The 25303-nt window shown below is 42.7% G+C and overlaps 1 protein-coding gene across 3 annotated transcripts in view; it reads right to left on the bottom strand.

Annotated features, from left to right (window-relative positions):
- zfyve28 (zinc finger FYVE-type containing 28) overlaps window positions 1-25303 on the bottom strand; it is a 160911-nt gene that overhangs the window by 45704 nt on the left and 89904 nt on the right. For all 3 annotated transcript variants that reach the window (XM_033018383.1, XM_033018384.1, XM_033018385.1), the window contains exons 6-7: window positions 19629-19718; window positions 13434-13535 (exon numbers count right to left, since the gene is read on the bottom strand). In XM_033018383.1, the coding sequence (XP_032874274.1) occupies window positions 13434-13535; window positions 19629-19718 (192 nt within the window). The remainder of the gene's footprint in view (window positions 1-13433; window positions 13536-19628; window positions 19719-25303) is intronic.

Here is a 25303-nt window from a genome sequence, read left to right as displayed (position 1 = left end):
TGTCATAGATAATCATACAGCACCAAAACAGACACTTCTGCCCAACTTGCCCACGCCAACCAAGATACATCTCGAAGCTAGTCCCTTCTGCCCGTGTTTGGCCAACGTATATTCCTCTATACCTTTCGTATCCTTGCACATGTCAAAGAGCACAATGTCGCAGCGATAAAGCTGCTGCCTCACAGTGCCAGAGGCCTGGGTTCGATCCTGACCATGGGTGCTGTCTGTACGGAGTTTGTACGTTCGTCCTGTGACCATGTGGGTTTTGTCCGGGTCCTCCGGTTTCCTCCCACACTCCAAAGATGTACAGGTTTGTAGGTTAATTGCCTTCGTAAAAACTGTAACTTGTGTGTGTAGGATAGTAACAAGGGACAGGGTGATCCCTGGTCGGCATGGACTCAGTGGGCCGAAGGGCCATTTTCAGCGCTGTATCTCAAAAATGTCTAAAGTTTGTCCAAATTTCTTTAAAATTTAATTATAGCTGCCTCAGCTACCTCGTTTGACAGCTCGTTCCATATACCCACCACCCTCTGAGTGAAAAAGTTGCCCCTCAGGTTCCTGTTAAACTTGCTCCTTGCACCTTAAACGTTTGTCCTCTGGTTCTTGATGCGCCTAATGTGGATAAAAGACTTTGCGCATTCACCCTATTTATTCCCCTCATGTGAATAATTAATTAGCTTCACCATAAAATTTAAATCATAATTGTCAAACTTGTTTGATTTTCCTTGGTACATTTTTTTATTCCTCTCAGGAAGCTGAAGTTTATTGATCATGTCACCTTAGTTGGACCCATTAAGCCCCTGTCCCACTTAGGAGACCTAAACAGCAACCTCTGGTGACCATGCCTGCCACCCAAAAAAATAATCAAGGTCGAGGTCACCTGCAACCTCCTACCATACTTCGATACTTTTGAAACATAGAAACATAGAAAATAGGTGCAGGAGTAGGCCATTCGGCCCTTCGAGCCTGCACCTCCATTCAATATGATCATGGCTGATCATATGATCATGGCTGATCAATATGAACTCGTAGTGCAGTGGTAGTGGGGTCGCCATGTCGTTGTAGGTAGTTGAGGTAGCAGTAGGGAATCTTCTTTGCTGACCAGGCATTATAATTGGCACATTGGGGAAAAAAACGAAAGCACGGGTTTTCAGAACCAAAGAAAACCGACCGGTAATGTTAAACGGCCGCTAAACTTCACAGCTGTGTATCTCTGGCTTATTAAATGTTGGCTCCTCTCCCCACCCCCCCCACCCCGCTCTTTTAAAAGACTTACCGTACACTGTGCTAGCCATCTTGACTACATCCTTTCTTTGTCCTGTGTGTGCGTGTGCGTGTGCGTGTGCATGTGCGTGTGTGTGTGTGTGTGTGTGTGTGTGTGTGTGTGTGTGTGTGTGTTCGTCTTCCGTGCTGACGGTCGATGCAGCTCGCGGTTTTTCAGGTAAGTGCCCCCGAGCTTGAAAGTCGCAGACAGTTTGTTGAAAAGTCGCGTAAGTGGGACAGGCCCTTAATGGGAGGAAGTAGTTGAAGTCGGTACAAAAATATTGAAAAGACATTTGGACAGATGCATGGATAGGAAAGGTTTAGAGGGATATGGGCCAAATGCAGGCAAATTGGACTAGTTTTGATGGTCAGCATGGACAAGTTGGACGAAAGAGTTTTTTCCTGTGCTGTATGACTCCAAACCAATATAACTCTAAACTAAAAAAGCTGAGATTTACAAAGAGCACTGAACCTGTGATTGTCCATATGGAGCTGCTGTGAAATGAAGCACTGTGGAAGTCTATTGCAAAGATCTTAGAGCAGAGCAAGATGGGCTACTCCTGCGAAATAAAATGGGCTGACGTGTAGTACGCTATGGAGGGGATCCTGGGCATTTTTCCCCGTCCATTTTAGTAACCGGAGCCTACCTGACCCGACCCGACTCGCAGTGTAATCAATGTTGCGGGGCAACAGTTTGTGTGTGTGATATAGGGTTAGATTCATAATTCTGCTCTAAGATCTTTGGTCTATTGTGTGGTAGTTAATAAAGGAACAGCATTAAAGCATTACACTCTGAACAAGATACATACCTAGACTCATCCATTCTGGTGATTTCTTGATTAAGAAACAACAGAACAAACATCTACCACTCACAACTATATTAAATTGAGATTGCAAGTTTCAAAAGCAGCAATTTTTTAATGACTTATGGGAACCATCATGAGCAGTTTTGACCTATTCCTCTTGGCTACCATCCCATCAAGCTGGGAAGATTGTTATTTTGAGAATACAACTGTGTTTCTGTAGTGGTTATAACAATAAAGAAAGCACGGGGCCCTGGGGAACAAATAGTAAACCGAACAGGGACATCCAGATCAAAACAGATGCGTGAAAAAGAGGTGTTGATCGGACAGTGGGAGCTATTCAACGTGAGGAAATTAATTAACAAAGAAAGGCAGGTCTTACAGGGTCTTGAATTCTCCAATGTTATGTAAATGGCCTGTCCCACTTGGCGATTTTTTCGGCGACTGCCGACGTCATATCAGTGTTGCCAAAAGATTTTCAACATTTCAAAATCCAGCGGTGACAAAAAACATGTTGCGACACTTGAAAAAACGGCGCGCGCCATACGTAATCACGCCGTAAATTTTTCGGTGACCTGATACATCAGTCAATGATGCCGGCAGTCGCAAAGTGGGACAGGCTCTTAAAATTCTTCAATTTTAAGTAACTAAACACTAACACCACCCTCCATTTTTCCTTCCCCTCCATTCCCTGTTCCTCACCTGGATGCGGATCAATTTCTCCCACTGTCCCACCCCTTCCCCTTCCATGTATATCCCTTCCTCTGACTCCATAATTTATGCATCTTCTCTCCTTATCTCACAGCCTTTGTCTTCTTACAATCTCTGGCCTTTGTCCACCCATGTGCAATAGAACATGTATCCCTCACCTGTATCCAACTATCACTTAAGACAGGCACAAAATGCTGTAGTCACTCAGCGGGACAGGCAGCATCTCTGGAGAGAAAGAATGGGCGACGTTTTGGGTCGAGACCCTTCTTCAGACTGAGAGTCAGGGAGAGGGAGTCTAGAGATATGAATTCTTGATTAGTACGAGTGTCAGAGGTTATGGGGAGGCAGGAAAATAGGGTTAGGAAGGAGAGAGGAGATCAGCATGATTGAATGGCAGAGTAGACTTGATGGGCCAAATGGCCTAATTCTACTCCTATCACTTAAGATCTTATGATGAAAGGGTTATTTGTGAAAACGACAGATCAAAGCAGACAATAAGGAAATGTAGAATGGATCATTGTTAGCTGAGGGGAAGGTGACAACGAGGCATATACAATCACAAAAATTAATCAGGACAGTGAAACTAGTCAGAGAGCTAGGGTGGGGGGGGGGGGGGAGAGGGGGAAAGCAAGGATTATTTGAAGTCAGAGAAATCAATATTCTTACCACTGGGTTGTAAGCTGCATTTGTGTCTATCTTCGATGTATTTAAAGTATCTGCAGTTCCTTCCTCCACCTATCACTTGCCAGCCCTGGTGCCCCCCCAGTTCTCTTCCAACTTTTTCCCCCCACTGCAATCACTGAAGAAGGGTCCCAACCCAAAGCATCTCCTGTTCAGGTTCTCTAGAGATGCTGCCTGACCCCCTGAGTTACTCCAGCATTTTGTGTCCTTGTTTTGGTAAAGCATCTGCAGTTCCTTGTGTTTAGGCCTGCAGGGTGGTTACAAAGGATTTGAGTTAATAGTTGGGGAAGAACTCCATATATTCCCAATGATGATTTAAACAAAAATCAGAACTCAGGTCATAAAGGACGGGAATACTAAAGTGATGAATAGAGTGATGAATAAGAAACATGTAGAACAGTGTGAAAAAGAAACGTGAGTAAATGAACAGGGTCTTGTCCAAATAATATCTTGAAACTCTAACAAGAGCTGTTTATGTACTTCCTGCACCAAAGATAATGCAACAGATGTATTAAAGCATTGTTCAAAGGCTTGTAGCAAACACCAAGGTGGCTTTCATTTTTGATAGAGAACGGAGAGAGCAGTGTTGTTCAAATGAGAAAGGTGATGGATTTGTTGAATAAATCACCAAATTTTTTCCTGTTACAACTTATTTTAGAAGCATGAGGGCAGATGACAGTGGAATAGATAACAAATAATCAGCCAGAATTAACTCACATAATAATGAGGATATGCTTATGCAACATGACAGTGTTACAATGTTAAGAATTATGTTCTGCACTCTGTATCTTCCCCTTTGCTCTACCTGCTATACTTGAGTTTGACTTGAATAGGCTTATGTATGGTATATCTGATTTGTTTGGAAAGCATCCAAAGCTTTTCAATGTACCTCCGTACACGTGACAATAATACTAAACCTGACAGCAAACAATAAAAAACTGATACTGGAAAAAGAGATGTAAACAGAAGAAAATATTAAAAACAACTTAAAAGGACTAATATACATTTGCTAGGGAGTTGAACACTTCACACTAGCCCCAAGAGGCGAGATATAAGAAAATGTAAAGTTACTGTGAAAAATGTGAAAATCCAGCCTGTTGGCAAAGAAATGTAAAAGAAACGTGAGGGACATCAAGTTTTATTAATCGTACCTAATTTTATTGGACATTAGAACCTTTTTCTCAGGATGAAGATGAGATGGGCAAAGTTTAAAGGAGATGTGCAGGGCAAGTTTTCTTTTACACAGAGGATGGTGAGTGCCAGGAACGTGCTGCCAGGAGTGGTAGTTGAGGCAGATATCATAGGGATATGGATTATGTACAGTTAGATAACAGGTGGTCTTGGCATGGTGTTCAGCATAGATAGTGTGAGCCAAAGGGCCTCTTCTTGTGCTCGATTATATTATAATTACTATTTTTCTCTTTTGACTTTAGAAACATAGCGTGGAAACAAGCCCTTCTGCCACCGAGTCCACCCAGCCAGTGATCACCTCGTACACTAGCACTATCCTTCCTACACACAAGCAACATCTAAAATTTGATCAAAGCCAATTAACATACACATCTTTACACCTTTGGGATGTAGGAGGAAATTGGAGCGCCTGGAGAAATCCCACGCAGTCACAGGGCGAACGTGCAAACTCAGTACAGACAGCACCTGCAGTCGGGATCGAACCCGGGTCTCTGGCGCTGTAAGGTAGCAACTCTACCACTCCGCCACTGTGCCGTCCCCGACTCTGCACCAGACCGCATGAAATTGCAGAGAGTTTTAGATGTTGCCTAGTCCATCACACAGACCAGACTTTCCACCGTTGACTCCATCCACTCATCACACTGCCTTGGAAAAGCTGCTAACATAATCAAAGACTTGTCCCTCTCTGGGGTGGGAGATTGCAATTTCACGTGGTCCGCCCTGTTTCGACGAATGCAATCAACCTGGCGTGCACAATCAAATTAGATCAAATAGAACAAGTTGTCCTTCAACTTTAGGTTGTGTACGCTATATGCAACAAGAAGAAGTCCCTCTCTGTCATTCCACCTTTTTCTTTCTCCAACTGGTAGGAATTATAGAAGCTTGAAAGCATGCACTACCAGACTCAGGCACAGCGTCCCATCTGTTATTAGTCTTCTGAACAATCCTGTCATTTGATTCACCTCTGCCACTGTGTTATACACCAAACATTTTGTTTTTGTTTATTATTGTGTTTACTACTGCAAGTAAGAATTTCATTGTTCCATTTTGGGATATATGACAATAAAACACTTGACCTCATTGTGGACATTGGACTCTGTCTATGGAACTGATGTGCTACATTGCTGAGAACTATATTCTGTGCTCTATATCTTCCCCTTTGCTCTATCTATTGTATTGGAGTTTGACAATTATATTTATGTATAATATTATCTGATCTGATTGGATAGCATACAAAATAACTCTTTTCACATGTCGATAATAATCCTAAATCAAAACTTGTCTGCTATTTTAGTTACTTCCTCAAAAATTGATTGTATTCATCAGGCATAAATTAATAATATACTTTGTGAGGATTAATTTCTGCAAGTTCTCAATCAGTATGCCTTTGATTCTGAATTCCAACAAATCAAATTTCTATTCTGATTCAGGTAGTTTGATCAATAAGCCAATCTTTATAAAAGATTTCTAATGCTGGAGGAATTGAACTCTCCATTGTAGATGATAGATTAATAGATGTATAATTTCATACTATATCTCATCTTAAATAATTGCAAAAATAAATCAAATGTAAATAAATCTGGATCGCTAATCGAGAGATAATAGTTGAACCTTGGCTGTCTCCTTATATACTTTTACAAGGTTGAAATTCAGGTCTTGGGAGTTGGTCCATAGTAGGATTTAGTTGCATTATTTACCCTAAATATGCTTTAGTTAACTTAAGTGAATTATTTTCTTGACTTGTTATTGATATTCTGGGATGTTTGTTGCTTTCTCCTCTTCATTATTCAGCAATTTCTTAATTGTTATGTGTGTTATGAGGGCGGCACACTGGTGCTGCAGTAGTTACTGCCTTGCGGCGCCAGAGACCCAGGTTCAATCCAGACAACAGATGTTGTCTATACCAGGTTTGTACATTCTCCCTAAGACAATGTGGGTTTCCTGGGGCTGCTCTGGTTTCCTCCCACATCCCATAGACGTACAGGATTTTATTAATTGGCTTCTGTAAAATTGTAAATTGTCCCTAGTGTGCAGGATAGTGCAAGTGTACAGGGTGATCGCTGGTCAGTGCCGAATCGATGGACCAAAGGACCTGTTTCTGCACTGTATCTCTAAAGTCTAAGGTTAAGTCTTAACCTGTTTCCCAAACAAGTTGAGGTGCAACCTGACAGTGTGCTTTCTATGGTGCATCCGTAGAAGTTTGTGAGAGTCATTAGAGACATGCCGAACTTCCTCAGTTTCCTCAGGAGGTACAGGCATTCATCAATGTGGCTGGTCCACGGCCGATCATTGGTCATATTAATGATATTACAAAAGCAGGCAAAAGCAATAAGTTACAAAATGACACTGACAAATTGATAGTAGGCAAAAGTGATGTATTTCAATGTTTGTGACTGTGAGGTTAATTTTTGGGGAACAGAAGGCAAATCCATGTGTTGACAAAATCGTGAAATGCCAAGAAAAATGATGATCCAAAGAGAATTAATGGAATATAGATCACCAAAATGTTAAGTCAGGAGCAAAAGAAATAATAAATTGGTGGAACGTATATCTTTATTACAAATAGAACACAATATAAAAGGATTTACCATAACAATATATAGTCCTGGCCACACTGCAATTATAGTCTGGCATAGACACAAGGCACTGCAGATATTTTTGAGAGTCAGCATGGAAACAAGCTCTTCAGCCCACCGATTTCACGCTGACCATCGACCATCCGATCGCACTAGTTCTATGTTATCCCACTTTCTCATCCACTCCCAACACACTGGGGGCAACTTACAGAAGCCAATTAACCTACAAACCCGCACATCTTTGGGAGGAAATCAGAGCACCCGAAGGAAACCCCTGCGGTCACAAGGAGAACATGCAAACACACACAGAGACAGCACCCGAGCTCAGGATTGAACCTGGGTCCCTGGCGCTGTGAGGCAGCAGCTCTACCAACTGTGCCACGGTGGTGTCCTAAAATTAGCATGGCATTCAGCTCTGGTCGAAAGACAGTCAAGTACGCAAAAAATAAATCAAAGATGGAATAAAGCATGAGGAAAATAATGGTTCATGGACCTGATTCAGAAATTCAAATCCCATCGTTGCAACCAAGAAAATTATGCTCAATTAATTTAATAATTTCAAATGGAAAAGATAGCATCAATAAAAGGTTACCAGGAAACAGGGGATTACCAGAAAAAAAATGCCTATAGAAAAGGAAACCTGCTTTCCAAATCAAGATGGAGAGGAATCTGCAGTTGCTGTGTTCCCATGCACTTGTTACCTTGGTCCTGCTTGGTACAAGGGATCACTGGTTTGTGAGATGCTGAAATGAGGAACTGCAGTGCATCTTACGAAATGGTAGTGGAGGAAATAAAAACTCAGCACAGTGGATGGGTTAGTCAAGCATGCATAAGGCTTCTGAGAGTTATTGAGGCTGCGCTCTTCCAGATAAGTGCACAGTATTCCAAAACACTCCTGATATGTGCCTTGTGGATGGTGTAAAAACTTGCTTAAGGTGGACATTCAGTCTCTGACATAGTCTTGTAGTTGCAGCATTTATGTGGCTAATCTAGTTGAGTTTCTAGTCAATGATCATCCACCTGGCTATTGTAATGTTGTGGATATCTGGGCAGCACAGTGACGCAGTTAATAGAGCTGTTGCCTCCCAGCGCCAGAAACCCTGGTTCGATCCAGGCCCCAGGTACTGTCTGTGTGGAGTTTACATTCTTTCTGTGACCTCATAGGTTTCCTCTGGGTGATCCAATTTCCTCAAAGATCCCAAAGCCGTGGGTTAATTGGCTTTCATAAATTGCCACTGGTGTGTAGGGAGAGGTTTAGAAAGTGGGATAACATAGAACTAGTAAAAGGATGATCGATAACCAGCATGGACTCAGTGGGCCGAAGGATCAATTTCCGCCCTGTAACTTTAAATAAGTTCAACCAATCAATTTAGATATTCTTGTTGAAAGTGGTCATTGCTCATATCGTCTGGGTGTTGCTTATTGCAGATATGGACTGCATTTGTTGAGGACCTGCAATCATTAGTCGACATCCCCTCATTGGACTTGAGGAGTAGCTGAATGGTTTACCTCAGACACTGCCTCGGGGAACTGCATTGCGATGCTTCTGACAGCCGCTGCAAATATGGTCACGTTTTGGAGCATTTTCCGATTTTGATTTTGCCAAAACAAGTGACTACATCCTCAATCAAATGCTGCCTTGTGGTCAAGATTGGTCACTCACACTTCCCCTTCGAGAAATCTGCCCACAGTGTACAGATATATAATGAAGGGAATAACGTTTAGTGCAAGATAAAGTCCAATCAAATCCGATTAAAGATAGTCCGAGGGTCTCCACTGAGGTAGACAGAAGGTCAGGACTGCTCTCCAGTTGCCTGATAACAGCTGGGAAGAAACTGTTCCGGAATTTGGAGGTGTACTTTTTCACACTTCTGTACCTCTTGCCTGACGGGAGAGGTAAGAAGAGGTAGTGACGGGGGTGAGACCCATCCTTGATTATGCTGGTAGCCTTGCCAAGGTAGCGTGAAGTGTAAATGTAGTCAATGGATGGAAGGTTGGTTTATCACTTGTTATTGTATTTATTGTTACATTTATCATTACTGTATGTGCGTTCATAAGATCATGTGATAGGAGCAGAAATAGGCCATTCGGCCCATCAAGTCAACTACACCATTCAATAATGGCTGATCTATCTCTCCTTCCTAACCCCATCCTCCTGCCTTCTCCCCATAACTTCTGACACCCGTACTAATCAAGAACATGTTCATGTGAACAAGGAATTTCAGTGCACCCTGGGGTATAGACAATAAAGTAATCTATATATCTGAACCTGGGAAAGGCTTGTGCAGCGTTCAATTTATCTTAATTACTCGAGCATGACACAGAATGACAAATGTACAAGTTGCTAGCAAAGCACTTCTGAAAGGGATGGCTCATGATTTCCTGATGTGCCGTCTCATGCAATGCTATCACCCAACTTTGTATAAATTGACTAACGAAAATCAACAAGAAGACACTGCCAGGTGTGACACAATGCGTCTTTTGGGGGGAAAAAAACTATTGTGATCAAAATCTACACTAAATTGGGAAAACTAAAGCTAATGCAGATGGAATTAGCCTGAGAGCAAAACATTTTAATAAGCTGTCATTGAAAGTGATTTTCAATTGGCAGATGGGATGTAGAATATCGGGGGGAAAACCACGATAAAAATATTGGTTTAAATGGCTTATTTGTACTACAGTTTAAACTATCCAGTGCGCAAAAGTAGACTGGGAAGATTACAAGTATAGGCACAACAGCACTCTGAGTGATGAAGAACATACAACAGTGCAGCACAGGAACGGTTTCAGTGCTGAAGGTGCCAAGACCAACTCTTACCTGCCTTCACAGTTCATATCTCTCCATTCCCTGCATATCCGTGTGCCTATCCAAAAGTCCCTTAATTGTCACTATTGTATCTGCCTTAACCACCGACCCATGTGAAGCTTTCCAAGCACTCATCACCCTCTGTGTAAAAAGAAAATTGACCTACACGTCTCATTTAAACTTTGCCCATCAAACCTTAAAGCTATGCCATTTAGCATTTGATTTTTCTGCCATTGAAAAAGTTATTTTGAAGAACGTCAACATTGATGGCTCTACATTTGAGGAAGGACATCCTTGTGATTGAGGCAGTGCAGCATAGGTTCACGAGATTGATCCCTGGGATGGCGGGACTGTCATATGAGGTAAGATTGAAAAGACTAGGCTGGTATTCACTGGAGTTTAGAAGGATGAGGGGCAAAATTATAGAAACATATAAAATTATAAAAGGACTGTACAAGCTAGATGCAGGGAAAATGTTCCCAATGTTGGGCGAGTCCAGAACCAGGCGCCACAGTCTTAGAATAAAGGGGAGGTCATTTAAGACTGAGATGAGAAAAAACTCTTTCACCCAGAGAGTTGTGAATTTATGGAATTCCCTGCCACAGAGGGCAGTGGAGGCCAAGTCACTGGATGGATTTAAGAGAGAGTTAGATAGAACTCTAGGGGCAAGTGGAGTCAAGGGATATGGGGAGAAGGCAGGCACGGGTTATTGATAGGGGACGATCAGCCATGATCACAATGAATGGCCGTGCTGGCTCGAAGGGCCGAATGGCCTCCTCCTGCACCTATGTTTCTACATTGTAGATTACCAAGGCATTGTTGATTAAGTCAGCAAGTAGGCAACTAATAGAGAGCTGGGTCATGGTGTGTCATGTTGGCTGTCAGCATTTACAGTAAATATAAGGAGCAGCATTATAACCTTGCAATGCCCCTGCTAAGAACATGCTGATATCAGACAAGACCATTTGATTTTTGTTACCTTTATTTGGGAAAATGAGTAGGGAAATGTCAGATAATGAGTCTCATATGAGTGAAAAGAGAGTTACTGGGGGTATAGATCAATCTATGCTTGGGAAGGCAGGGATTAATAAACAAATTAGGATGGTTTTCTTCGGAGAGAGGCTGCGTGACCAATATGATTTTTTTTCAAAACAGTAACAAAATACATTAATGAGTACAAAAGACAGCAGACAAGGACAGAGTACAAGTAAAGCCCGTGACAAGCAAGTGATTGAGTAACTCAGCGGGTCAGGCAGCATCTCTGGAGAACATGGATAGTTGACGTTTGGGGTCGGGAAGAAGGGTCCTGACCTGAAATATCACCTATCCATGTTCTCCAGAGATGTTGCCTCACCTGCTGAGTTACTCCAACACTGTGCCTTTTTTTGCAAACCAGCACCTGCAGTTCCTCGTTTCTCAGCCTTTGACAAGGTCTCACATGGGATACTGCTCTCAAAGGTTAGGGAAAGGACTCAAGGCAATTTTGCCAATTGAATCCAAAATTGGCTTGGAAATAGGAACAGGATGATGGGGCATTGTTTTTTCTCAGTGTCACAGGGCTCAGTGCTGGGTCCCTTGTTATTCACACAAATGATTTTAATGTGAATGCAGGAAGTATGATAAATATGTTTGCAAATGAAATGAAAATGAATGCTGCTTTTGACAGTGAGGATGATAGCCTTAGGTGACATACAAATACAGATAAAGGTGGAAGGCAGGGAACTATTAATATCATGATGGTGGAGTCAATAATCAAAGAGGAAATAGATAATCCATTAGGTAAGAGGAATAAAAGTAAACCTAGTCAACATGTTTTTAGAAAATGCATTTTTACTTGAATTCTTTAGGATGTAACAAGCAGAGTTGATTGACGGGAACTTGGAGATGAAGTACAAAAAGCATTTGACAAAGCGCCACGTGAAAGATTGCTGAATACATTTAAACCCCATGGTTTCGGAGGTGGCCTGTTAGAATGGACTGAAAATTCGTCATATCAGAGAGAAAAAAGAGTTGAACTAAGTGGATCCTTTTAGGACGGGAAGGAGGTAACTATTGGGAGAACTACAGGGATCAGTTGGTGGCCTATTATTGTACACTATTTACAGTAATAACAAGGAGGAAGGAACAGTATGCAAAGTTTCCAAATTTGTTGACGATATGAAAATAGGTGGAAGGGCAGGATGTGATGAGGATACTGTGAGTCTACAACAGGGTATGGATAGATTGAAGAAGTGGGCAAAAGATTGGCAGATGGTGTTTAATGTGGGGAAGTGTGAGGTTGTGCACTTTGATAAGGGGAATCAAACGGTAGATTATTAAAGGAAGTAGGTGTTCTAGTGCATGAATCACATAAAGCTCGCAGGATGATCCAAGGAGTAGCTTGTTTAGGTTTATTATTGTTATGTGTACCATAATCAGATCATACACACACACACACATAATATATATATGCACGTGCATTATCAAATCAAATTCAAGTACAATAGATAGAGCAAAGTGGAAGATACAGTGCAAAATATAGTTCTAAGCATCATGGAGCACCTGCTTCTTAGACCAATGAGGTAGACATAAATCGGACAGTACCCTAGTTTATGGAAGAACCGTTCAGAAGCCTGATAATGGAGGGCAAGAAGCTGTTCCTGAGTCTGGTGGTGTGTGCTTTCAAGCTTCTGTATCTTCTGTCAAACGGGAGCAGGGAGATGAAGGAAATCTTCCCCAAAAAAATACATCACTTCCCACTTGAGAAGGCTAATAAAACCAGACGTGACGAATGGTAGGGCCCCAGTGAGCACTGAGAAACAGAGGGACTTGATCTACAACGTCAAACATCCCACAAAGTGGCAGCACAAGTGGATAAAGTGGTGGAGAAATTGAAGAACAAAATTCCACCGGTTATTCTCTGCCCACCTTACCACCAGTAAAATAAGAGCAGGTGTAAGTAATAGAATATTTGAGCATGGAAGCTTTGGTCCAAGTATTGAAGGCAAACGGAGGTAAACTAGCTTAGATGGGGCACCTTGGTCTACATGGACGAGCTCGGCTGAAGGGCCTGTTTCCATGCTCTATGACTCTGAGAAGCATGTAGAATTTCTTCACCACTTTATTTGCCTGCGCTGCTACCTTCAGGGATATTTGGACTCTGACATCAACGGGCATCCCCACTTTTGGCACAATACAAGGTTGGTGAAGCAGCTGCGATGCTGGCACTAGGTATACGGTCCTGAGGAATCCCTGCAACAATATCCCAGGGCTGTAATCATCGTCTTCCAACAACCACTGCCTTCTTCCTTTGAGACTCAATCTGTGAAATACTGTATATACCACTTAAGACCACTGACAGGGCTCTTCAATGCAGTTGACAATACATCATGGAGAAGAAATGAAAGGGACTGTTTAACCCACCTTATTTTTTGCAGCAAAGTGCGAAATGGTCGAAATAAATCGGACATATCCTCTGGCTTGCGTTCCAAATTCAAAGGCCCCTCAGGAAAAACCAATAAACCACTTCAAAAAATATTTTGGGGGAGAAAAGGGATGACAGTTAGTATTAAAAAGGTCGCAATGTTCTTTTGTCACCAATAGTGTACAAGTGTACAAGTTAATTCAATAAAATTAAATTTCCTGCAACGCATTCAGTTGAAAGTAAATAATAAATACTGAACAAACTGGTTATGCAACTAAATTAGCACAAGAATACTGCGACATTGTGTTTCATTTGTGCTAATTCTTCAGGTGGCAGATGATCTTCAAATAGTTGAAGAGAGACAAGCTTGCAAATCTACACACAGCAATGTTCGGATTAATATAAAATGCTTATGTGGCTAATACATTTTTCCCCTACTGTCAACGATATTCCTTTTGCATTTTGATTGAGGCACAAAAATCAAAATTTTGCCCACGCGTTTATAGGTCGCATTTGTACACTTTATCTAGTGAAAACATTTCATGCACAGATGTTTAGTGGATGTTGGCAAAGCTCCATGTATTCATCAGCATTACTGCTTAAGGGATTGGAGCTATTTATTATCTACTATTTTGTCATTGGGCATGCTAAACTGAATTCTTCCAGTTTAACTGCAAGCCGAACCACCTCACACTCTTTTCACTCTGTCTGGACTTTATGGACATATAATCCAACAAAGGTGGCGATAGAGGAAATTATTCAAGCATTTTGAGATGTGCTATTCTTCAACCCTTGTACATGAATCAGCAGATTTATTTTGGTTTTACATCTTTGCTTTTCCAATCACCTCTCCTCAAGTTTCAAGAAAATGAATCCTGTATATTTATGCAGGTCAGAGGCAGCATCCGGGCCATCAGTGAAGCGGTCAATGTGCATCCAAGCAATCTGCGTTTGCAGAATATTTGTTTAGCTGAGCGTGACCCTGTTCCCAATTAATGTCAGAAGGGGCAATAAACATTTATCATGTGCAGACTCTCACAACCCCAGGCACGCTGTGGTTTAACTGCATATGACACCAAGGGCATTCTCGGCTGTGAGGAGTCAACGCAACTTAGGAAGAATCCTGACCTGATTCAATGACTCACTGAACACTGGGAAGGTTGAAGCTGTCAGCTTCCTGCTCCCTATCTTGTGAAGTGTCCCCGGTTTGCTATCAAGTGTCCAAAATGATGTCCTGGCGGTCACAGCGTCACATTTAATTTAGTTTAGTTTGGTTTAGAGATACAAAGCGGAAACAGGCCCTTAGGCCTACCGAGTCCGCATTGACCAGCGATCCCCACACATTAACACTACCCTGCGCACACTAGGAACAATTTTACATTTGCACCAAGCCAATGAACCTACAAACCTGTACGTCTTTGGAGCGTGGGAGGAAACCGAAGATCTCGGAGAAAACCCACGTGGGTTACAGGGAGAACGTACAAACTCCATACAGACAAATTCCCGTAGTCAGGATCGAATACAGGTCTCTGGCGCTGTATGGCAGTAGCTCTACTACTGCGCCACCGTACTGCCCTAATGTAGAGATGAACTTTGGAGCTAACACACACTTGTTAAACACCAATCAACTTGGTCAACGTTGTTCCAGACTTTCCAAACATGACTAGCCAGGGCGTGGTTTAATGAATTTCAGATCGTACAACTGATAATGGAAGTGCATAATACACAATATAGTCTTCACCACATCAAAAACTGCAGCAGGATTTCTTCAGCACGCTTACTGGGCAATCATCACAAAACCAATCCACTTGGGAACTGATTAAATCTAAACAAAATGCACAGGATTTAAATTTTCTGTCAGTGTTCTTTTACAATATAGTAGATATACTGGCTGCTCAAATGGAATCAGAAGCAAAATGGACTTGATTAATGACACGCCAGATATAAAGGGGTCTTAATGCTCCCTGCCTCATAATTGAGTTCAAACACTGCCAGCTGGGTATGCGTTAAGGATCTTTCACTGAGTGGAATCCATGATAATCAGTCCTTTAGTTCTGTGCCTAATGAAATCAGAACTTGGCTATAATAAGAGGCAATCACTGCTCAACACAAACAAAGTGCGTATCATATCACATGCATGCTGATTCATGCCTTTTTTTTTAATGCAGCAATGCAAAACATAACCCTTCATTTTTAAAGGGAACCGGATTGCAAGCAGTGGAACAGACAGACCGCACAGTATCACGCACACAATTTGGTGACCTGCTGGAACAAATCCGAAACAAATCCAAGCATGCTGGGCATTTTACAAGAGTAACTAAGGATGGATTTAAAGGGGAAGAGAGTACATGAAAGGTTACGAAAGACATCCGAATTAATGGGATTGAAAGTTCAAGAAGGATTAAGAGAGTAAGTTCGAGTGAGAGAGGAGGTGATTACCTAATTAAAAGTGTTCTATATGAATGTGCAAAGTATAAGAAATAAAGTGGATGAGCTTGACACTCAGTTAGAAATTGGTAAAAATAATGTTGTGGGAGTTATCTACAGGCTCCCAAACAGTAGCCTGGAGATAGGGTGCAAGTTGCATCAGGAGTTAAAATTTAGCATGCAACAAAGGTAATGCAATGGTGGTTGTGGGAGATTTCAACATGCAGATAGACTGGTAAAATCAGTTTGATGCTGGACCCCAATAAAGGGAGTTTGTGGAGTGCCTCCGGGATGGATTCTTATAGCAGCTTGTACTGGAGCCTAGCAGGGAAAAGGCAATTCTGGATTTAGTGTTGTGCCATGAACCGGATTTGATAAAGGAACTCAAAGTAAAGGAACCATTAGGAGATAGTGACCATAATATGAGACGTTTTAATCTGCAATTTGAGAGGAAGAAGGTAAAATCGGAAGTGTCAGTATTGCAGTTGCACAAAAGGGGACTATGGAGGCATGAGGGCGGAGCTGGCCAAAGTTGACTGGAATGGGACCCTAGCAGGGATGACGGTGGAACAGTAATGGCAGGTATTTCTGGGAATAATCCAGAAGATGCAGGATCATTTCATTCCAAAGAGGAAGAAAGATATTAAGGGCAGTAAGAGGCGACCGTGGCTGACAAGGAAAGTCAAGGACAGTATATACAAAAAGGTATAACATAGAAAAGATGAGCTGGAAGCCAGAGGATTGGGAAACTTTTAAAGATCAACAGAAGGTAACTAAAGAGGAAATATGGGGAGAAAAGATGAAGTACAAAGGTAAGCTAGCCAAGAATATAAAGGAGGATAGTAAAATCTTCTTTAGGCATGTGAAGAGGAAATAATTAGTTAAGGCAAATGTGGGTCCCTTGAAGACAGAAACAGGTGAATTTATTATGGGGAACAAGGAAATGGCAGACGAGTTGTACGGTTACTTTGATTCTATCCTCACTACGGAAGACATAAACAATCTCCCATGCGTAGTAGGGAATAGAGGACCTAGGGTGATGGAGGAACTGATTTGATAAGGGAACTCAAAGTAAAGGAACCATTAGGAGATAGTGACCATAATATGATACGTTTTAATCGAATTAATTTAATTTAATTAGTGATCATTTTTCAATTCAATAGATTCTGGATCAGTTCCTGTGGATTGGAGAGTAGCTAATGTTATCCCACTTTTCAAGAAAGGAGGGAGAGAGAAAGCAAGGAATTATAGACCAGTTAGCCTGACATCCGTGGTGGGGAAGTTGCAGGAGTCGGTTATCAAAGATGTAATAGCGGCGCATTTGGATCGCAGTAACAGGATCGGTCCGAGTTTGAAACATATAAGATTGTTAAAGGTTTGGACACGCTAGAGGCATGAAACATGTTCCCAATGTTGGGGGAGTCCAGAACCAGGGGCCACAGTTTAAGAATAAGGAGTAAGCCATTTAGAACGGAGATGAGGAAACACTTTTTCTCAGAGTGGTGAGTCTGTGGAATTCTCTGTCTCAGAGGGCGGTGGAGGCAGGTTCTCTGGATGCTTTCAAGAGAGAGCTAGATAGGGCTCTTAAAGATAGTGGAGTCAGGGGATATGGGGAGAAGGCAGGAACGGTGTACTGATTGGGGATGATCAGCCATGATCACATTGAATGGCGGTGCTGGCACGAAGGGCCAAATGGCCTACTCCTGCACCTATTGTCTATTGAGTCAATATGGATTTACGAAAGGGAAATCATGCTTGACAAATCTTCTGGAATTTTTTTAGGATGTAACAAGTAAAATGAACAAGGGTGAGCCAGTGAATGTAGTGTACCTGGACTTACAGAAAGCCTTTGATAAGGTCCCACACAGGAGATTAGTGGGCAAAATTAGAGCACATGGTATTGGTGGTAGGGTATTGACATGGATGGAAAATTGGTTGGCAGACAGGAAACAAAGAGTAAGGATTAACTGGTCCTTTTCAGAATGGCAGGCAGTGACTAGTGGGGTACAGCAAGGATCGGTGCTGGGACCGCAGCTATTTACAATATACGTTAATGATTTAGATCAGGGGCCTCCTGCCCGCCACAAGAATTTATCCAGCCCGCAGCAAGCTCAGCGCAGGACGGAGCAAAGATCTGTATGCTCTATGATCTTTGGGACGGAGCATGTGTTAGTTACATGTCGAGTCGATTCGAGTCAGGGAGCATGGCAGCCCGGAGCTGCTCTCAGTGTTGTTACCAGGTAAGTCCTTCGAATTGTCAGAGCCGAGCCATCACAGGGTTGCCATGAAGAAGGGTGCAATGGGGGATGGGGGGGGGTTGTTCGGCGGCGATGGCCAGAATGGTCGGCGGCGAGTCATAACATGTGATCGTTCCTCTCTGCCCTCTCTCTTTCTGGCCTCTCTCTTTTTATCCTTTCCCTTTCTGCCCCCTCTCTTTCTGCCCCCCATCTCTCTCTGCCTCCTCTCTCCCCATCTCCCCTCTATCTGCATGCCCCCTCTCTCTCTCTCTCTCTGCCCCTCTCTCTCTCTCTACCTCTCTGCCCCTCTATCTCTCCCTCTGCATCTCTCTCTCTGCCTCTCTCTCTGCATCTCTCTATCTCTCTCTCTGCATCTCTTTCTCTGCCTGCCTCTCTCTCTCCCTCCCCCCCCTCTCTCTCTGTCTCTATCTCTCTCTTTCTGCCCTCTCTGTCTCTTCCCTCTCTCTTGCCTCTGCCTCTCTCTATCCCCCCCCCCCTCTCTCTCTCTCTCTCTCTTTGCCCTCTGCCTCTATCTCTCTCTCTCTCATTAAATTTATAAAACTGACATTTCTTTATTTTTTCCTATGGCCCGCAAAACCTTGGTACACAACGGATTTCTCTGCAATATTTTGCATGTAAATAAATATTAAATGCATGCATTAAAATCTTTGCCTAACAAAATTAAATTTGTGCCTTTAATACCAGGCACGGAAGAGAAAATGTGTTTGAGACAATAAAAACATTTAATATGCATTACTACATTTTGTCTTCCTCAGGGACCCAAGATGCGCCAGTTTTCAGCATCTGGTCTGTGAGCAGCTTCAACCAACTCACTGTTATTGTTTTGTTCTAGATATTAAAAGGTTTAACAGTTGATTTTAGAGACACAGCATGGAAACAGGCCCTTCGGCCCACTGAGTCCACGCTGACCATCGATCACCTGCTCTCACTAGTCCTATGTTATCCCACTCTCACATCCGCTCCCTAAGCACTAGGGAGAATTCGACAGAGGCCAATTAACCTACAAACCCACTTGTCTTTGGGATGTGGGAGGAAACCAGAGCACCCGGATGAAACCCGTGCAGTCACAGGGAGAACGTGCAAACTCCACATGGACAACAACCAAGGTTAGGATCAAATCTGTGTTTCTGCTGCTGTGTTGCAGCAGCTCTACCAGCTGTGCCACTGTGCAGCTCTTAAGCTTTTCTTCAGTTCCAAGAACGGGGCTTTAATGCTGCTGGCTGGATTACCCAGCTGTGGTCAACTGGAATAATGTGAATGGTGCTTAACCAAATTCAACCTGTCATTGTTGGATAAAGGGACTCAATTATTGGAATACCAACACCTAATACCTAAAGTGGTTTGAAAGTCCCCCATTGTAGATCTTTATAGTCCACTGAATCTGGTTTTATTATCGTGTGATACATTTGGTTGTATTATGCGAATGATAAATTTGAAACTTGGATGTGAAACAGCAAGAATTGGCATTTTATAAAATTATCTTTCAAGTGTTGGAAAAAAGATACTTACCAGATAATGGCCAGTCGAGGAATTGTAAACATTAATGCTGGCTCATAGTCATCAATCAAATCTTGTGTGAGGTATCCAAGCTTTAAGGCCCTGCAAATGAATCCACGGTTAATTGTTTGTAACAAAATATCAAGAACGAAGATGAATATTGTACCAATGCATGAAGCACCGGTTGCCTACAAAAAGCCCCTCCCTCCTCATCCTAACCATGCAACTCGAGTGAAACATAAGGTACAAGAACGTTGACACAAGATTCCAGCATCTGCAGGCGTTTGTGTCAAGATTCCAGCATCTGCTGTCTGAAGAAGGGCATTGAGCTGAAACGTTATCTGTTCATTTCCCTCCATGGATGGTGCCTGGCCTGCCGGCTTCCTCCAGCACTTTGTTTGTGCTCAAGTACTGAGTGTGACCAACTTAGGGATGATACGGTTGAGGGTTCAAGCTAGAGGCTTCAGCATGTGAATGGCTGCTGTTGTGCTAAACATGCCTATGAAATGCTGTAATATCAGCTTTCAGTTGAAACGTTAAACTGAGCCTCCATTTTTGCTTTCTCGGAGGACATAAAAGTTGCCATGGCTTTATATTTGTTAAACGATGCAGACAGTTACCCTCAGGACTCTGGGTAATAATGATAACTTATACAGCATCACAAAAAACAGTTATTAACGCAAAGCTGTAATGGGAATCGGCTATTTGAAATCTGGTTCCTGTGTTTCCTAATTGCATTAATGATTATGCTTGAAAAGAATAATCATTTATAGCAAGGAGTTTTCGGTTACCCAAGATCATGAAATGCATTACATAAAGACAATTATCTTTCCCCCTTCACTTAAATGTAAAGTTAACTTTTGTGGAGATGATCATTTAGTTCAGTTCACAGATACAGCATGGAAACAGGCCACTTCAGCCCACTGAGTTCATACCGATTATCGATCACCCATTCACACTAGTTCTATGTAACTCGCTTTCGCTTCCGCCCCCGACATGCTCGGGGCAATTTACCGAGGTCATTTAACTGCAAACCCGCACACCTTGTGAATGTGGGAGGAAACCAGAGCACCCAGAGAAAAGCACATGGCCACAGAGCCAACATGTAAACTCCACACAGACAGCGGCAGTGGTCAGGATCAAAGCCGAGTCGCTGGCGCTGTCAGCAACAGCTCTACCAATTGCGCCACACCAATAATAAAGATTCAAGAAACTGCAGATGCTGGAAGCTTGAGCTAACACAAAGTTCTGGAGGAACTCACTGGGTCAAACATAGAAACATAGAAATTAGGTGCAGGAGTAGGCCATTCGGCCCTTCGAGACTGCACCGCCATTCAATATGATCATGGCTGATCATCCAACTCAGTATCCCGTACCTGCCTTCTCTCCATACCCTCTGATCCCCTTAGCCACAAGGGCCACATCTAACTCCCTCTTAAATATAGCCAATGAACTGGCCTCGACTACCCTCTGTGGCAGGGAGTTCCAGAGATTCACCACTCTCTGTGTGAAAAAAGTTCTTCTCATCTCGGTTTTAAAGGATTTCCCCCTTATCCTTAAGCTGTGACCCCAGCATCTGTGGAAGAAATGGAGTGATAACGTTTCGATGAGTGGTCTGAAGAAGGGTCACACAACATCTTCTGATCACTCCCTCCACAGATGCTGCCTGATCCGCTGAGTTCCTCCAGCACTTTGTGTTTTAGTAAAGAAGGTACAGTCTGCTAATCTGTCTCCAGAAACAGGAAGTCATGCTGCCTCGACAAAGCAAGGCCATCAACATAATCACCCCGGACACTCCCACTTCTCTCCGCTCCCAACTAGCAAAAGGTACAGAAGTGTGAAAACGCACCTCCAGATTCAGGGACAGTTTCTTCCCAGTTGTCATCGAGCAACTGAACCATCCAATCAACAACTAGAGAGCGGTCCCATGCTACCATCTACCTGATTGAAGACCCTCGGACTATCTTTAATCGGATTTTACTGGACTTTACCTTGCACTATATGTTCTTCCCTTTATCCTGCATCTGTACACTGTAAACAGCTTGATCATGTATAGTCTTATGGCTGACTGGATAGCATACAACAAAAAGCTTTTCACTGTACCTCGGTACACGTGACAATAATCTAAACTAAAGTTCTGCTGGCGTTGTGACCACATGGCACTACCCCTTGAATTGCCATCATCCAACTCCCTCCCAAAAAAAACCCAGATCAATTAATTGGTTACACATCTCTCTGCAGTTTGCGCCATTTCACTGCACTGCATCTCACATTAGTTTTCATAATAGAAAACACACTTCAATATAATTCAATACACAAAGCAGCTTTAGGCCATTAGTAAAGTATGGCAAGACCCTCACTAAATTAATCTTTCCTCTCCCTCCAATGCTTGTATCAACCAAACACAATTATCAACGCTATTCAGGTCTTAAAACAGCAAGAAATCTTTTTGATGCACATCTTACAAATGCATTATTTTCAGATTAGTTTGTTCCAGTTTTTTTTCCCTTGGATAAATTCTTTCTACCCTTCTCTATTCAAAATAACCTCATCGTTAAATAATTTTTCCTTCCATCCCCTTTCTGTAGTACTTAAAATTATTGATTAGCAACTGCTAAAATTAGATAACTTGAGATATAAACCAGCCTTATTGCACAGCATCGACAGACATGAAATTGTCTCCGACTACTATCAATAAAACTGGTTGGCAGCAAGTTTATAAAAGGCAAAGCTATGGAACATAACCTGGTGCAGTTCAGCTTTTTTAAGATCTTTACATGTGCAAACAATTCAGGACTGTTATTAAATACAAACTGACTTCCCCACAATAGATGGTTGGATAGCAACCAACCATTGTTTTGCTTCATTCCAATGAATCAGGAACCATACATGCCTCAGGAAAATACCATTCCAAGTTATTACAGAGCAAACCAGTATAGCAAGAATAACACAAACACATGGCCAATTATATTTAAAGCACAGATAATGTTCACATGAAGTACTCAGGCTTGCTGCATTCCAAAGTCACTGCCAGTTTTCCCAACCGGAGCAAGAGAGTCTGCTGCACAGAACCAGTCAAGTGGCTGGAGAGTCATTTGATCATCGCTTCAAAGTGATAAAATGACATGTTATTACATCTAACCTGTTAAAATGTACCCAGTGTCAAGGCTAATGTTCTCCTCAACACACTACGCGCCCCCCCCCTATCACCAACCCCAACAACTAACAGCTCACAGTGGCGCAGTGGTGGAGTTGCTGCCTTACAGCAAAATGCAGCACTGAAGACCCAGGTTCGATCCCGACTACGGGCGCTGTCTGTACGGAGTTGTACGTTCTCCCCGTGACCTGTGTGATTCTCTGAGATCTTTGGTTTCCTCCCACATTCCAAAGATAAAAAGGTTTGTAGATTAATTGGCTTGATTAATTGGCTTGATAAATGTAAAAATTGTCCAGTATAAAATTGTCCAACTTCAAATATAATCCCTGGTGGACTCTTCGGAAGGTACAAGGTACAAGGCTTAAAAACAGATACCATCAATTTGGCAAAATCAAAGTGCTGGAGTAACAAAGATAGACAAAATGATAGAGTAACTCAGCGGGTCAGGGACCTTTCTTCAGACCCCTAATGCAATCAGTCTAACGAAGGGTCCCGACCAAAAACAACACATATCCCATTTTCTCCCGAGATGCTGCCTGACCCCGCTGAGTTACTCCAGCACTTTGTGTCTATCTTTGGTATGAACCAGCATTTGCAGTTCTTTCTTATTACATGTTGGAGTAACATAGCAGGTCAATCAGCATCTCTGAAGAACAGGGACATGCAATGTTTCAGGTTGGGACCCGTCTTCAGACCGATTGTATTAGGATCCCGACCGGAAACGGCGCCGGTTCATGTCCACGGATGTTGCCTGACCCGCTGAGTTACGCCAGCACTTCAAGATTCAAGAGAGTTTATTATACACACACACATAAATAATCAGATAAAGTGCAATGGACTATTAATGTTCACTTTGTTTATTGCTTAAAATTCCAGCAGCTGCAGTTTCTTGCGTCTACAATCAACTTGGCATTTGTAGGCCGAGTTTTTATATAAACTGCCTGCTCATTTTCCCTCCATAAACCTTTGTACAAAGCTGAGTGCATTCATGTGCATCCAAGTGCTGGAGTACCTCAGCAGGTTGAATGGAGCTTGATTTGTCACACATGCAAGTGTACAGTGAAATTCATGCTGCATATATTACACATGCAGGCGTCCCCATTTTTTAATGCCAATATTCAAAGTATGGTCAACCTGTGTGCTTGATGTACTGGAGCAGTTCCTGCAGACCGACGTCCCCCTCCTCTCCTCGCCTGGCCATCTTTGCGTCTCGGGGACACCTCCTGCAGCCTACCTGAAGGAGCTAAAGGCATTACCCCAGTTCACCCTCCCACCAGTGCTTGCTCTTCGCGTCCGACTTCACCAACTCCCTCCTCGTTACACCGTCTGCGGAACTTTCGGAGGGGTTCCCGATCCCACCTACTGACAAGCCTTCAGGCGGGTTCCTGGTCCCAAGTCATCAGGCGAGGTCCTGCCGAGCCTTTGGACAGACTCAGACAGGCCTTCAGGTGGGCTCCAACTAGCTGATCAGACAGCACTGCTGAAAAATATGGATAGGTGACGTTACGGGTTGGGAATCTTCTTCAGACCCGACCCCAAACATCTGTCCATGTTCTCCAGAAAAGTTACCTGTCCTGCTAAGTTACTCTAGCACTTTTTTCAAAACCGGCATCTGCAGTTTCTTGTTTCTACATTCTGTATATTTTCATGCACTTCCTTCCTGTCGTCCAGTGCCAAACCTTCCCCCTCTTTAGTCAACCTTTTCCCCTTTTATAACTTCTCTCTCATCATAGCTTGCTTTTTCATTGCTTTGTGTTGCTGGACCCTTTACAAATCTAGTTTCCATCGAGCATCTGACTGATAACACCAAAGCAGAACATGAAGCCCTATCACAGATACTTTATTCTTGTCATCGATACCTTGCTTCCCTGAAAACACAATCACATTATATCAGATTGTTCAAAAATTCCACCGCACGGACCAGACTTCCCACCATCGACTCCATCTGCAGATCTGCTGCCTCGGAAAAGCAGCCAACAAAATCAAAGATTTGTCCCACACCCGCTCCCATCCGACAGAAGGTGCCGAAGCTCGAAAGCGCGCACCACCAGACTCAGGAACAGCTTCTTTCCTTTTGTTATCTGGCTTCTGCACAGTCCTTCCATAAGTTACGGATGGTCCGATTCACCTCTATCCCATTGCGGAAATTGGACAGTCTACAAAACCGAAGCGCTACAATGCCGAGAGCGATATTCTACACAATTTATCTTCCCCTTTGCTCCACCTATTGAGTTTAACTTGATTGTATTTATGTAAGGTATATCTTATCTGTTTGGATAGCATGAAAAGCAGAGCTTTTCACTGTAACTAGGTTCACGTGACAATAATAAACCTAAAGCTAAAATTAAGTATCCTATTCAGCGCACGCTTAGCACTTCCCTCCTCTGTAATCTGGAGAGGAAGTCCCCAGGTAATGACAGAGCCCTGGTCCCAAGAACTAATTAGCTTATCTAAATTTACTCTGGTGTGTAGGGAGTAGATGAGAAAGTGGGATGCATAGCCTAGTGTGAATGGGTGATCGATGGTCAGT

This window comes from Amblyraja radiata, chromosome 3 (genome assembly GCF_010909765.2).
Source record: "Amblyraja radiata isolate CabotCenter1 chromosome 3, sAmbRad1.1.pri, whole genome shotgun sequence".
Classification (NCBI taxonomy): Eukaryota; Metazoa; Chordata; class Chondrichthyes; order Rajiformes; family Rajidae; genus Amblyraja; species Amblyraja radiata.
The sequence above is the reverse complement of the archived record's forward strand: the minus strand, read 5'-3'. Positions and strand labels throughout refer to the sequence as shown.